This window comes from Anser anser (assembly GCF_964211835.1).
Source record: "Anser anser genome assembly, chromosome: 22".
Classification (NCBI taxonomy): domain Eukaryota; kingdom Metazoa; phylum Chordata; class Aves; order Anseriformes; family Anatidae; genus Anser; species Anser anser.
This window is the reverse complement of record NC_139743.1, coordinates 6,628,562-6,642,143: the sequence shown is the minus strand read 5'-3', so window position 1 is coordinate 6,642,143 and position 13,582 is coordinate 6,628,562. Positions and strand designations below refer to the sequence as shown.

Here is a 13,582-nt window from a genome sequence, read left to right as displayed (position 1 = left end):
AAAGCATAACAAAGACGAGGGAAAGAGAAAGACAAGGATGATAACCAGTTTTGCCTTCACTCTGGCACAGCCGAGATGAGTCACAAGGTCTGCAGCTGGAACCAGGTCACAGGACTCTCAGACTTGATGCTCTGCTCTGGGCAATTAAAAGCAAGACCAAACTGAGACTCCTTAGCTGACTTTGAGCAATTCTCAAGACTTTCTCTGAAGCACCTCAGCACCCTCAAAGAAAGGCACTCCGAAGCTGCCTCTACAGTTTCCAGTTCTCCTGGGAGGCTCGGGGAATGTCACGTGTGTTTTTTGAGAATCTGCTTGCATTTGGGTAGTTGATAAAATTTATTGCAACAATAAAAACCGAATGAAAAAGTCTGAACATATTACATAGTGGCTATGTGCAATGTTGACAACCAAACTACTTATTGTCTTCTACGTAAAACTTACCTGAATCAGACCATGAACTTCTGCACTCAGCCCAGGACCAGGCTGTACTTCTGGCAGCGTCACCAATCTACCAGAAAGCCCGGGGCTTAGTTCATGGTTACAGCATTACAACAGCAGCGAGCTCAACGCGGCAGATTTTCCCCTTGCAGTGTAAATACCCAATGATGCTCCCTTCCAAGAGCAGAAAAGACCTCAATGCCAAATAATGTTAGGCAAGCTTTCAGACTGGTCAATGCTCTCCTTCAGCTGTTTTATTCAATAATCTCTTCTCCTCCCACATGCTGAAGACCATAGCAAGAAGAGCTATTTCAAGTTTGAAGAGAGCAGGAGATGGGATTTCCACTCGCACTAGTCATTAGCCTTGAGCGATGGGACATCTCGCTGCTGAAAGGAGGTGGCTTATTCAGTGAGGGGAAGGAGAGAAAACAAATTGCATCTGCTTGTTCAAAGGCCAAAAGTGGCCAGAGATACGGCTGTTCATTAACTCCAGCACGAGCTGAAGCATCGATACAGACCTGAGCCGCCTGAATTCTCTGCCTGGCTCTCCTTTATATGGCAACGATGGGAGAAAGAATTTGTGCAAACATAACGGGGAAGCAATGAAATATGACCAAAGTCTTGTAATGATGAAATATAATGACTCGTAATGAAGAAGAGGCAGAAGCCAAAAAAAAAAAAAAAAGAGAGAGAGAGAGAAATCTGTTCTCATGAAACAAAAATAGAAGAGGAGTAGAGAAGATGGGGGGACTGAGGGAGAAGACAAAGGAAGCAGCAGCTGGAAATGACTTTTAACTTTTCCACTTAGCGTTTTAAAGCCAAAAAGCAATTACTGCCAGGCTGGCATTGCCTTTCTGCACATTAATTCCCTATTATGAATAAAATTAATGAGTTTAACAAACTCCTTGTCCTCGTAAAGTTGTGCTCTTCATTATTTGTGTTAATAATCCGCGAGGGACCCCGACTCCAAAGCTCAGTACCATGTCCTGATTTTTTTAAAGTTTAAAAAAAGAATGAAGATATAAGATGGGGAAGAAGAGCTCCAGAAGGGAAAATAAGGGGACTCTCATCCCTTTCCCTCCGGTTTTGACCCAGGCTGATGCGCTGCAGAGTGAAAGTCATTCTCCAAAGGATGTGCTCAGTGGCCTGCAGGCAAAATGGCAGTCTGACCCAAGGAGGAGGATACTTCTCATTTTCCCAGAGGGAACCACACAAAAACCAAGCCCAAACCACTCCAAGTGATACATGGCAGATTTTCAGTGCTTGAAAATTCGGCAGCCTAGTAACATCTTGCAGTCTCATCTCTGCCTTTTATTTGGAAACAAAGATATCACGGGGGGGATGCATACATAATTTAAACGGCATACAGGTGGCAGTGGAGGAAATCTCCAGCTACAGAAAAGCCTACAAGGCTTTGCACGCTGCCAGATGGTGCCAATTGCTCTCTGTTGCCATGTGGGATCTCCGCTTATTCAGAGCTGCTGGATCTACAGCCTGAGACCCAAAGCTCACCAGGGAGACTGCAGCATCCCGTGTCCCAGCAGTTGGACTGGGAGAAGCTGCAGAGGGGAAGACTGCTGGGGACTGAGGAAGCTGACCTAGGGCTGCATCACTGTAAAGCAGTGGGATTTATCCCTAACGAGCCAGAGGGATGGAATATGGCAATTTCTGCAATCAGCCTAGCTGGGCTTTTCAAGGCTGTGTAAACAGGAGAAGAAGCAGGAGAAAGAGAAGATGGGAAAATGGGATTAAGTGAAGGACTCTCAAAAAGTGTCAGGAAAGTGATCTAGCATAGCACACACAGCATGCTGCGGCCTACCTAAATACTGCCTGTAGGATGCTTCCTTTTGGGGGGAATTTAAACTATAGAGCCTGAGAAGAGAATTATTCTGCTGACATAATGGTGGGAGAGCTGATGAATGAGGGGTATTAACAGCCCTCTGTTGGAGCGAGCAAGATGCAATTCCCTGCCTCAGTTTCACGTTGCCACTGCTGGAAAAATCCTGAGTCAAAACAGAAAGCATGAGGACAAGGAGAAGAGTGAGGAGGAGCAGCTACGGCTGACGTGGAACCACTGCTGAGGCAGCCTGAAGCCTGCGTGTTTAGCAGCATGAAGTGACATTACACAACAGGCAACAGCAAGGGAAAAAGATTCACCCATCTACCCAAACGCACTGGGGAAACCTGGCTGAGAGGCAGCAATCCACACAACAAGGTCTACAAAAGCTGCCATGGGATTTATGCTGACACCACACAGGGACGGCCCTGCATGTGCTGAGGAAACTCAGCTCACCGGTGCCAGAATGCCTCTTCCAAAAGATGGCCCTTCTGCGAGCCAGCTGGAGAAGTTTAAGACGCTGCCTCCCTACCTCGCAGCACCGTTACTGCCCTTCTGTCAGGGTTTCCATCCCTGCAGCTCCGCGGACAGATTGCTTCTCGAGAGCGTTCCTTGATCCACTTCAGTCATAATCGGTCAGCTTAGCTCGCATGGCATAAATGCTACGTTTGCACTAACCTGGCTGAGTCTGATGGCAGCAGATTACAGAGCACTCATGTGAAACATTCCTCCCACCGACAGGCAGACAGTGATCCTGGGTAGAGATACGCGTTACATGCGGCTGGGGCTGAGATGCAGCAGTCACATCCACAGAGCTCTGCAGAATAAAGACGCCCGCTGGGCAGCACGAGGCCCTCTGCACTGGCCGGCTGAGGAACACCACCCAGCTCCAGGGCCCGGCCACCCAGACAGCAACCGGCAGCTCCTGCGGCAGGTCTGAGCAGCCTGGGCTGGTAAGCTGTGTACAGTGAACACGGACTGTTTTTTTGTGTTTTTTTTTTTTTTTTCCAGCAACCCTCAGCCAAATTGACAAGTGTTTTAAGCCAGCTCTAATGCTAACAGCACGGCGCTGCCCTTAAATTTTCTGTCCTCACCAGGCGGGTGTTTACTTCTGGGAAGTGAGCAAACGCTGCACAGATCCTTCACGGATCAGAGCCCAGGAGCACATCTTGTCCCCTGCTACCGACTTCAGAGCCTCCTGGGCAGAGGGCTCCCTGTACACCATGAAGTATTTGCTGCACAAAGCCAGAGTTCACTGGGCAGTGGCAGGTTTAAGTCACCTACTTCGTCCTCTGCACACATTAGAATTTAAAACCTACAATAAAAAGGCTGAAAGGGGAACTGCTAAGCTTTAATAAAAACAATTTTTAAATCTGCTTGAGATTTCAATTGATACAGCTTCCTGCACAGCAGCTAATGTTTATACTGCACTTTGTGCTCAGATTTAAGTACCATCGATGCCCTCAAACACTTTTTTTCTTTTAGACAAATTGTTTTCTTTCCTCAGCTGTTACTTCCTAATGGTATGAAAATTTCACATCCACTTTCTCTTACTGAATAACCAGGGCAGGATTCAGACCTCCTGAAACCCATGGACTTTGGCAGAGGTAGAATGTAAAAAAAAAAACTGGAATTAAATCTGGATGTCAGACTCCCAACCATCACCTGCTCTAAGCCAGATAGTATAAATCTCAATCCAGTGTAAATCCAGACTGGCTGGTGGCTGCGGGGTGGTGGCATCGCACACCCCAGTGTGAACAGCCAGGTCTCTGTACCAAAAAAACACCGCTTCAAGGGGCACTGCCTCCACGCCAGCAGCTGCTGCTGACCCGAAATGGGAGCCCTTGCTCAGCCGCAGATGGGGAGGCCTGAGGCATCACGATGGCACTAGGTGTGACGTGAGAATCTGCTCATTTTGGTCCACTCCTGCAGAGGATCCCAACAGCTACAACGCTGCACCAGCACCTTGCACCAGCTCTGATCCATTTAGGGAGGCGTTTAAGGCACACAAAGACTAAATTTCCATTCAATGCAAGGCTCTAATTAGAAAACACCACTCAAAGATCAGACATATGTGACTCACAAATTAAGAGCAAACGGTGAAGAACAAAAACTGGGATGTCAAAATCTATTCTGAACGTGACTTGTGAGGCTGTGTAAGGTCAGCTAGGCCACAACAGGAACCAGGGAAAGTGAGAAAGAGAGCACATGACAGCTTGGTAATTCTGTTATCAAGGCAAAAGGAGTCACGTGTCAGCTGCTGCAGGGGGTGACTGATGCCAGTGGTTACAGCCCCCTGTTGAATTGCTTGTTCTCATTTATAGTCCCTCTCCACAGGTAACTAAGAGACAGCAAGTATTATTGATCAAGCTGCACCAGGCACCAAAGTATCCATTTAGAGGTTTGGTAGCACAGGAGAGGAAACGTAAATGTGGCCTGGAGGGTAATCCCACAAGCAAAGCACGCAGGAAGAGGAATAAGGAAGCCTCACATAAGAAGTGCGCCCTTCTTCTTTTCCATTTCCAGAAGTCGAATGCTGCTTTTATTCCTGAAAAAAAAGCCACAGACAACCAACCACAAGGATGCAACGCGACTTCACTAAATCCAGACAGGATACTGGCACTGGGCTTTGTTTGCTACACAGAAACCACCAGTACTAAAATCAAAAGAACCAGATTGAGAGAGGGGGGGAAAAAACCAACCTTAAATACTACAATTAATGGTCAGGTTCCAAGTTCCAGCATGCACAAGTCAGACAACTTCAGAACTAAGCTTCCCCAGCCACGTTTAGCTCAGCGAAGCTCATGTTTGGTTCTCTGCAGCTGCACGTGATCAGTTTGCCAGCAGTGTGTCCTGGCACATCCTATATCTGTGACCCCATCCTCATCCAAAGCTGACTCTGCTCTGCCCAATACCTATGGCGCCCTGCAAATGAGCAGCTCAGTGTTTGTTTTTTGTTTTTGTTTTTTTTAACCTTCAAAGCTCTTTGTGTGGCCCTAAGCCTTGTTCGCAGGTTGCTTTCCTGGTCCTGCTGTGCGTGCAGAACCGTTCACTTCCTCCCAATCCTTTCTGAAGCGTTCATCCATACGCACGTACTACACAGCCGTGGGTCCATCTCTGTGTGCCACCCTGAGATGGAGGTCCACGTGGAAGGTTACTCTCCCTGTTCTACACCGTGTTCAGCGGGGGAGGGCAAAGTTGAAACAAAAGTGAGGTAACATTTAAATTCTCCGTTAATTTTGTGGTCTGCTTTGAGATGCTCAACACTTCGTCATATGCGGCAAAGGCTTGCTGCATAATTGAGGGCCTGCTGTGCTTGTTCCCTGCCATTCTGAAATGAATCCAAGGGAAATACAAAATTCAGTGAAATTTGCTTGTTTGTCTTCCTTAGGTTCAATTCAAAATCTCTAATGATGATAAATATGTAACATTCTGCTGTGCTCATCAGGAGGACTCTGAAACATTGCAAAGCAAAGCAAAACATAACTGTCCCTTGAAATCCCTTCCATCTTGGGGAGTTCTTACTTCACGCCATCTAGGATAGTGAAAGTTCAGAAAAGTCCTGTATTCCTGAAAAGAGCCTGAGTTTGGAAATCAATGGGGGATGTTGTAGCTGCCAGCACCTGGCGCTGTGCAGTGCCCACGGAGCTGGGTGCAGCAGGACAGGCCCCTGCACAGCATCGACCCTCGCATCAGAAATGGTTTGGGCTCCTTCCATCACGCTGCTGACAGCCAAACAACTCCTTTGGAGCTGGATGGCAAAGCACGCTGTGATGCCTGCATCTTTCACTGACTTGATTTCACACTTGCTGGAAAAAAAATGGATTCCGCATAGCTTTCTGACTCTGAAATTTCTTAGAAGACCTGATTTTATTTTGTCCTGTAGCTTCTTTATGCTTAAGGGGGCTGAGATTTGGTCTAGCTGTAATTTACTGCAATTTTAAACCCTATTACCCCCTCAGCATGGTGCTCTATAAATGCAGTGCAGGGCCTTTAATTTTCTAGACAAAGGTATTATTTGAGTTCCTTTCATAGTCTAATTATTACTTAGCAAATATCATGTTGTGGTGAGTATTTATGGATAATTCTCAGATAATACCTAATTATATGGTTAATTCTTATAATGATGGGAAAGCCTCAAAGATTCAGAGTCCAGATTCTTTAGACTATCTCAGAACTGCAGATATTTCCCTGCACTTATAAACTGAGCTACAATTTATGATCTTTTTTTTCTGTTTCTAGAATATAAAACAGCTCTTGCTACAATACCTCAGACTCCTCAATGGAATTTGGATTCACACATAGGTATGGACTGCTTTGAACCGAGTGACCTGACACAGCTCAAAACCTGATTAACTCATCAGATAGCCTGAGTACGCGAACAATTTATGCAACAGAAGAGGCAGACCTTTCAGGGAATACACTCTTAGGGGAAAGTGGTCTGTGCTAAAGGGAGACAAAGGTTTGACTCTATCAAAATTTCTAATTTTCAAAAACATACGATGGGACAGATAGAGCATGGAGAAGAGAAAGGGGAGAAGTTAGAGCCGCTTTTCTTAACCCTCGTGAATTCATAACTGTTCCTCGCCGTAAGCGCTTCCCTGAAATGCTGGGATCTGCAGCAGGCTGAACTGCTGCGCACTGAGTAAGACCAATCAGACAGACAAACTGTGTTTCCTGTGCAGTGGCACAGAGCTGAGCTCCAACCTTCATAGTTCACGCAGTTAGTTCATTAAACCACTCCTGACATCTTGGGCAGCTCCAAATGAAGTTTAGTCTTATCAGGTAACAAACAAGTTCTTGGCCTCCTGGACTTGAATCTATGAGTCAATACCTCTCCCAGCTGAGGCTGTGGACATAATGATTAATTCACTGCTGGCTGCCTGGGTAAGTGGCTACATAAATACAGAAGGAATGGTGCCTAGACAATCAGACACCGCAACCTGGAGACACATCGAAATGCAGAGATACTTGGAGAAAGACAGGCAGGCAGGTACAGGGCTGTAAGAACTCTTTTGAATGGGTCAGAGCCCTCCTGCATCACAGCCTTGACAGAGACCAGTAACAAATGCTTAAGGAAGAACAGAATATATTTAGAGCAACCCCATATCTCTCTTCGAATCATGGCAATCATAAGCAGACTGCATGTGGACCACTGTATTTTATCGCTACCAGTGGACCTGTCTCCTGTGAACCTTCTCATCATAAAGAAATGGATGAGGTGAAACCTCAGTGACTGCCTTCATCACCTCTGTAGGTGTCGGGTGGATGCCACATCCAGCCAGGGTACTGCAGTGAAGGTGAGCGGTTGAGAACCTCACCTCTGGAGTGGTTGCAGCACAGTTTGTAGCCTCGCAATCTGGGTTCCACTGTCAGCATTACCATAAACTCAAGCAAGGCACTTTGTATCTCTTAGTCCTGATTTACCCCTGTAAAACGAGTTTAACAGACTACTTCATGAAGTAGTCTCAATTAATTAGCATTTGTAAAACTGCTCTGAGATCCCCAGATGAAAGGCTGGCCTGGAATGGCAAATTGCTAATGATAATTAATAGTTATTCATGATCACTTTACAGAATTCCAAATTATTTTCTGGGGGAAAGAAAGTAGGGAGAGAAGGCTCTCAAGACAGAGATCACTAAAAAAACCTCACAAGAGCTATACCTCCCCGCCTGCCCTGCCTCCTTCCCCAGCATTAATCGGAGGAGCTGACACCTCTCACGAGCGGAGGAAACGAGATGTCATGGAGGCCCCAGGTGCTCCTGTATTCTCCGCACGTTCCTCCACCGGCACTCAGCATAGCCAGGGAAGGGTAGGAAGGGGGAGTGAGACAGCAGGAGTGGGTGAACAGGGGTGTTACACTCCTCTCTCAAATTGATGCAAAGGCAGCCCTAATTAAACAGATGTTCTTAATAATACTCTGACAACTGTCCCTGCTTTAATTTGCTTCAGAGTAAAGATTAATATAACGGTGCAACAATACTTTACAAGGGGAGAAAAGGGAGCTGAGCTAATAAAAGGCAGTAGCTTACATGGTATATTATTGCTTTTCTTTCTGCTTGTCTAGCGAATATTTACCTCCTCTGGGAGCAGTTTTCATATGTATTTGATCACTCCTCCAAGCTAGAGCTGACTTTGTGGTACATTGCAGAAGGATTAATGCCAGGGCCAAGAGGTGTGCTGGGTACGCAGTCACATCAGGGTCTCCATGGTGATTCTCCAGCAGGAGGAAAGATCCCGGTGGCACTGAATTTAGCGGCGCTATTAACCACAAGCCATGGCTAGCAGAGAGTGAATTCCAGGTTCGTGTAACAGGAAACTTCTGAAGCAGGGGCAGGTGGGACGCAGAAGACAGGAGACCGCTTTCCAGCTCATCCTCCGACCAAAGAAGCAGCTTCTCTCACCTCTCATATCTGTGCTGGATTAGTTTCAAGTGAGAATGGTCGCATTTTTGCCCGTTTCTCTTTATGCAGAAGGCCAAGATCCATAAGATAAGAATGTCGCACTTCTTCTGATCACCCTGAGTTTGCACAGGGCAGCCCGGCGGCAATGATGTCCCTGCACTCAGCCTGGCTGCATCTGGCCCTACAGCACCCAGACTGCCCGATGGTATTAAATCTGTGCCCATCTACGTGGTCCGAGGTTTGGAGTATCCAAATCTCCAACGTCACACCGCATCTTAGCCTTAGTACACACAGTGAGACTGAAATCCTGGAGCACGGTATTTGAACTAGAAGTTGATTTCACTTTGATTATAACCCTGGGTAGTCTTGTTAAATAATAAAACAAGCCTTATTGTTATATTGACTTGTGCCTGGTTTGAATTCACAAGAATTTAGCAGCAAGAAAGAAACTAAGCTCTCTGAAGCAGGAGAGCTGTCTCTAGTCACTGCAGATGAGTCTGAGGCTTTTTTGGTTCAGGTCATTAGAAAAGGGACCAGCCCACAAACAGGAACAGACTGCAAGTCCTTCATTTTTAAAAATAATTTCACTGCCAGAATACGATGCTTCACATCGAACAATGCAGCATCTTCTAATAGTGTGTGTAGGCCCACAGACCAGCCCTGTGAAAGGAGAGAAAGAGCACCCCTGGCTGAATTGCCATCCATTCCAGGCGCTCCTCAGCACGAAAGGTTATTACGAGGGAGCGTGGTTTTGCTACCCTGTGCCTGAACTGAAATAGCCTGCAGAAATGATTTGGCACCTCTGCAAATAATGTCTGTCACCGCTGTGTGTGCTCTTCGGCGTCAGCTGCTTCCTCAAGCTGCTTTCCTCCGTCTGCAAGGCGCCCTGCTCGCGTATCTCCTCCTGGCAGCTCTCTGCTGGGCACAGCCCGGGGTGGGGCTGAGCTTGCCTTTACCTGGGACCCGGGGCTACAGCTCCGCACCCCCCAGCTCCTACGAGAGCAAATGCACGTGGAAGTCTGCGTGTGCCACAGAGCTCGACCCCGACACTTTGTCCCTCGGTTTGTCAGGTGGATTCACAAATTACCTCGTTCCAGCAAGAAACAAACACAAATGGGAAACAGCTGGCTTATGGATCACCTCATTAAATTTTCCACCCCAAATCTCTTCCTTCCCAACAGCTAGGAGAGGAGCTGTGCCGAGCACTGGAGGCGTTAGGAAGGCTCGTGTATTGGCTGGCACAGCGAGAAGCCGAGGGAGAAGGAGAGAGGCAGCAGGGCAGAAGCAGAAAGCAAGGAAGAAGACATTGAGGGAACAGAGAGACAAGGTGACAAATAGAAAAGGAGGGATCTATGGCAATGGAAAGAAGGAAGGAAGGAAAGGACCCTCTCTCTCCACAGAATAAGGGTTACCATTCAACTATTCTTTAAATATTTTAAAGCTGTTTGTTATGCAATTTGTGAAGCTGTTTACGATAATGAAGTCCTTAGACAATAAGGGGGAAAGCTGAAGAAAAGAGCAGAAGCTGGCAGCTAAGTACATTGCCCTTTGCTGGAATTAATGAGGCTTGTTTACTTTCTGGCTTTTTACAGCTTTCTGAAATGTCAGGTGTCACCCTGACTATCTTGACAAAAGCACACTGTCAGCCTCTTTCCCACCCTCCACCCCATTCCAATACCTCTGTGTCCTCATCTCTCTCCTGATTTTTCCCTCCCAAACCCTATCCACTGACGGACCTTTGAAATTTTCACACTGGGGACAGCAATTTCCATGAATGGACTCATCTTTAGGAATAACATATTACAGCTGTAGCATTCCTGGTGCCGTTACACTTAAATGGAGTTAGCAGCACGCAAACAATCACCATGTGATTGTGTTCAGGAGAAAGCTCTTCAAGCTTCTGCAGCTCCGAGGTTCCCTTGATCTCTGCTCCCAAGCAGGGACAAAGTTGTGCGTGTCTGCTGGAATTACCGTGGCTGAATTGATGGCTGCTCCAGGCTTGGACTGACCCGGTCTTGTCCCTGGCAATTATCTTGCATCGCTCTGGGCTCCTTGTTCATCCAAGAACTATTCCTGGATCATCTGCAGACCCTGCAAGAATTATGCTGACTAAAAAGTTGCTTGGACTTCTTTAGTTCTCCCACGCGACCCCTAGCAGCTGGACAAGTCTTCCAGAGCTTTTGATTATGGGACAGAGGGAAGAGGGCTGCAGGGCCCTGTGCTTTGAAGTGGAGCAGTGTCAATTACTCAGTCTTTATTCAGAAGGTGAATGCGACCTTTAACTCATGGCAACACCGGCTGGCCCCGATTTAAAGCATTCTCTGGTTCTTCCTTTGCCAGAAGAAGAGTGTAAGACACAGGTGGTCAGTAGCCAAAAAGATAAAAGGGAAGGATGAAGCATAAGGTAATCGTAGAATCATTCAGGCTGGAAAAGGACTCCAAGATCATCTAGTCCACCCTTTAACCTCGTACTAAAGTCCACCACCAAACCATGCTACTTAGTTCTACATCACCATGTCTCTTGAAGACCTCCAGGGATGATGCCTCAACCACTTCCCTGGGCAGCCTGTTCCAATGCCATGCAACCCTTCCAGTAAAGAAATTTCTCCTAATACCCAACCTAAACCTCCCCTGGCACAACCTGAGGCCATCTCCCCTTATCTTATCTACTTGGTGCCTGGGAGAAGAGCCCCAACCCCACCTCGCTAAAATGCAACATGTAACAGTCCCAAGCTTCCCGAGATGTGTACCAGGCCCCAGCACCTACCAAACTGAACACTGCCCGTGTTTGCTGAAGGCAAAACGTAGACAGGAAAAAGGAAGGTTTTAGAAGAAGGTATTTTTAGGCAGCATTACCTATGCTAACAAGAAGGCGGTAAAGCCCACCCCCAGCCTCCATTCTTATCAACCCCACGCTCTCAATGTGCTCTCCAAACAAAGATTTATCACTTGAATATCCAAACAAGTCAGACAAGCACAGCTGCCCTGATGCGCACACGCTCATAGTTACCCCTTTCTTTCGTACCCTCCTGTCTGGTCCTGGCCCCAGTGTCCCAGGCCCGGTGAGGAAGAGGAGCGTGCCAAGCAGCTGCTCTCAGCCCGTAACTGCTCCCCAGGCGCATCTCAGCCCTGGTGACAGAGGATGAATTAATACAAGCGTTGCAGGGGCAGGCTGAATTATTTAGTCGCCCCATAAATCAGTTGGCTGGAATGCTCTTTGCACAGCAACATTCCTGGCCACTGCTCATTATTCTTCTCCTTGCTAGGGCTGCCGAAGAGGGTCTCAAAGGTTAATGACAGAAAGACAACGCCCCTTCCCATTCAGGGAAACTGTCCGTCCTCCTTCCAGTCACCCCTCGCTGTCGCTGCAGCTAGGCTGATCCAAAGCTCCCAGACACGCAGGCCCTGGGGTGCGTGGGGTGCCCAGTGTGCCCCCCACAGCCTTGCCCAGCCTTGCAGCCGTGTGCTCATGGTGACCCAGCTCCTCACCCCTTTTTGACAATCATTTGGACGTTCTCCCTCCGAGGGTTGACATTTCTCTATGCGGGCTGACTCACTTAATGCCGCTCCTTCTGCTTCTGTCCTCTCAGAGTTATGCTGGCCCTCAGCACCAATACTCTGCTCCATGGGGACCCATCCCACTGCTGCCGTGTCGCTGCAGCACGTTACACGTGAAATGAGTTGCATGCTAACAACCTGGGTGAGTATTCTGGCTGAGCAAAAATGCATACACAAACCTGCTCCGTGGTCCTGCCTTCTCAGGGCACAGATCAGCCCCATAAACTAATGGACAGCCCTAAAAATATACCTATGATGCTCTGACTCCACTGGATATGGCAGATCTGCCCCCGAATATGACTGTAACTGGTGAGGTATAGCTGTGTCTCCAGGTAATTCAAGGGCCTCAAAGAGTTTTATGGGGATAAAAAAATCCAGGTATTTTAATTCCAGGAAGATCTCCCCATGCTGCACCAGGCCATTTCTCTCCTACTGCCTGCGCAGTCCATATGCAAGTCCCTCTCAGCATCTCCAGGTGCGGGATCCGAGCGGAGAATGTGAAATTCACTCACCATCTTTAAATTACACCGAGTTACTGCAGGGTCTAACCGAGTTCTGCAAGGCACCGATTCTAAGTCAACATTATTCAATTAGTCCATTTTGCTGATTACCATCTGGGTCACTGTTGTCAGGGTTACAGCTGGCTCAGTATTCACCCATAGATCATATTTGAAAATACACCTGGGGAAATGGGGATATTAAAAAATAACAGACCTTGAATGTAACATGATTTCCAAACATCCCCACAGCTGCTTTAGTGATCCTAGAGCGAAGCTCAGTTCATTAGTTTTGTCCATCTTAAGTAAAGTAAAAATAAAAACATGCATTCCTGTGCGCTCCGTGCTGACAGTGGCTGTGTGATGCAGGGCAGCGTGGCGTGGACGACTTTCTCTCTGATACAGAGTGCATCGTGAACTGGTGTGAACACAGGCCTCATGATTTCAAGGGACGGTGTCTGCCTGTGCAAAACTGACCAGGTCTGAGGGACTGTGAGACTGATCGTGGAAACAGGAGATCCAGCATCCATACAGGTGAAAGTGACCGTGCTTGTGATTCAGAGAAGAAATGCTGGAACTGTGTGCACAAATGCACAAGAAAGAAAAAAACAGTATGAATATTTTTGAGTATTACTGCTTGTGAATTTGGGATCGTGTGCCTGGCTGCATGTACAAGCAAGAAAGCACATGCCCATGCCAGCCTGTGTGTTGAGGAGATTAAGCTGCACAATTCTGTTTGTTAGATGGTAAAAATGCATGGGAGCACATTGGGAGAGAGCAGGGGGAGAGAGAATGGAGTGGCATGCATGATTCAGGGATGTGTGGCTGCACACCCATGTCTCATGGTT

General features: G+C 47.3%; 1 protein-coding gene across 1 annotated transcript in view; it reads right to left on the bottom strand.

Annotated features, from left to right (window-relative positions):
• B3GAT1 (beta-1,3-glucuronyltransferase 1) overlaps window positions 1-10,788 on the bottom strand; it is an 89,563-nt gene extending 78,775 nt beyond the window's left edge. The window contains exon 1 of the mRNA XM_083808706.1: window positions 8,354-10,788. Within this exon, the coding sequence (XP_083664832.1) occupies window positions 8,354-8,375 (22 nt within the window). The 5' untranslated portion in view covers window positions 8,376-10,788. The remainder of the gene's footprint in view (window positions 1-8,353) is intronic.
• Between the last annotated feature and the right edge of the window lie 2,794 nt (window positions 10,789-13,582).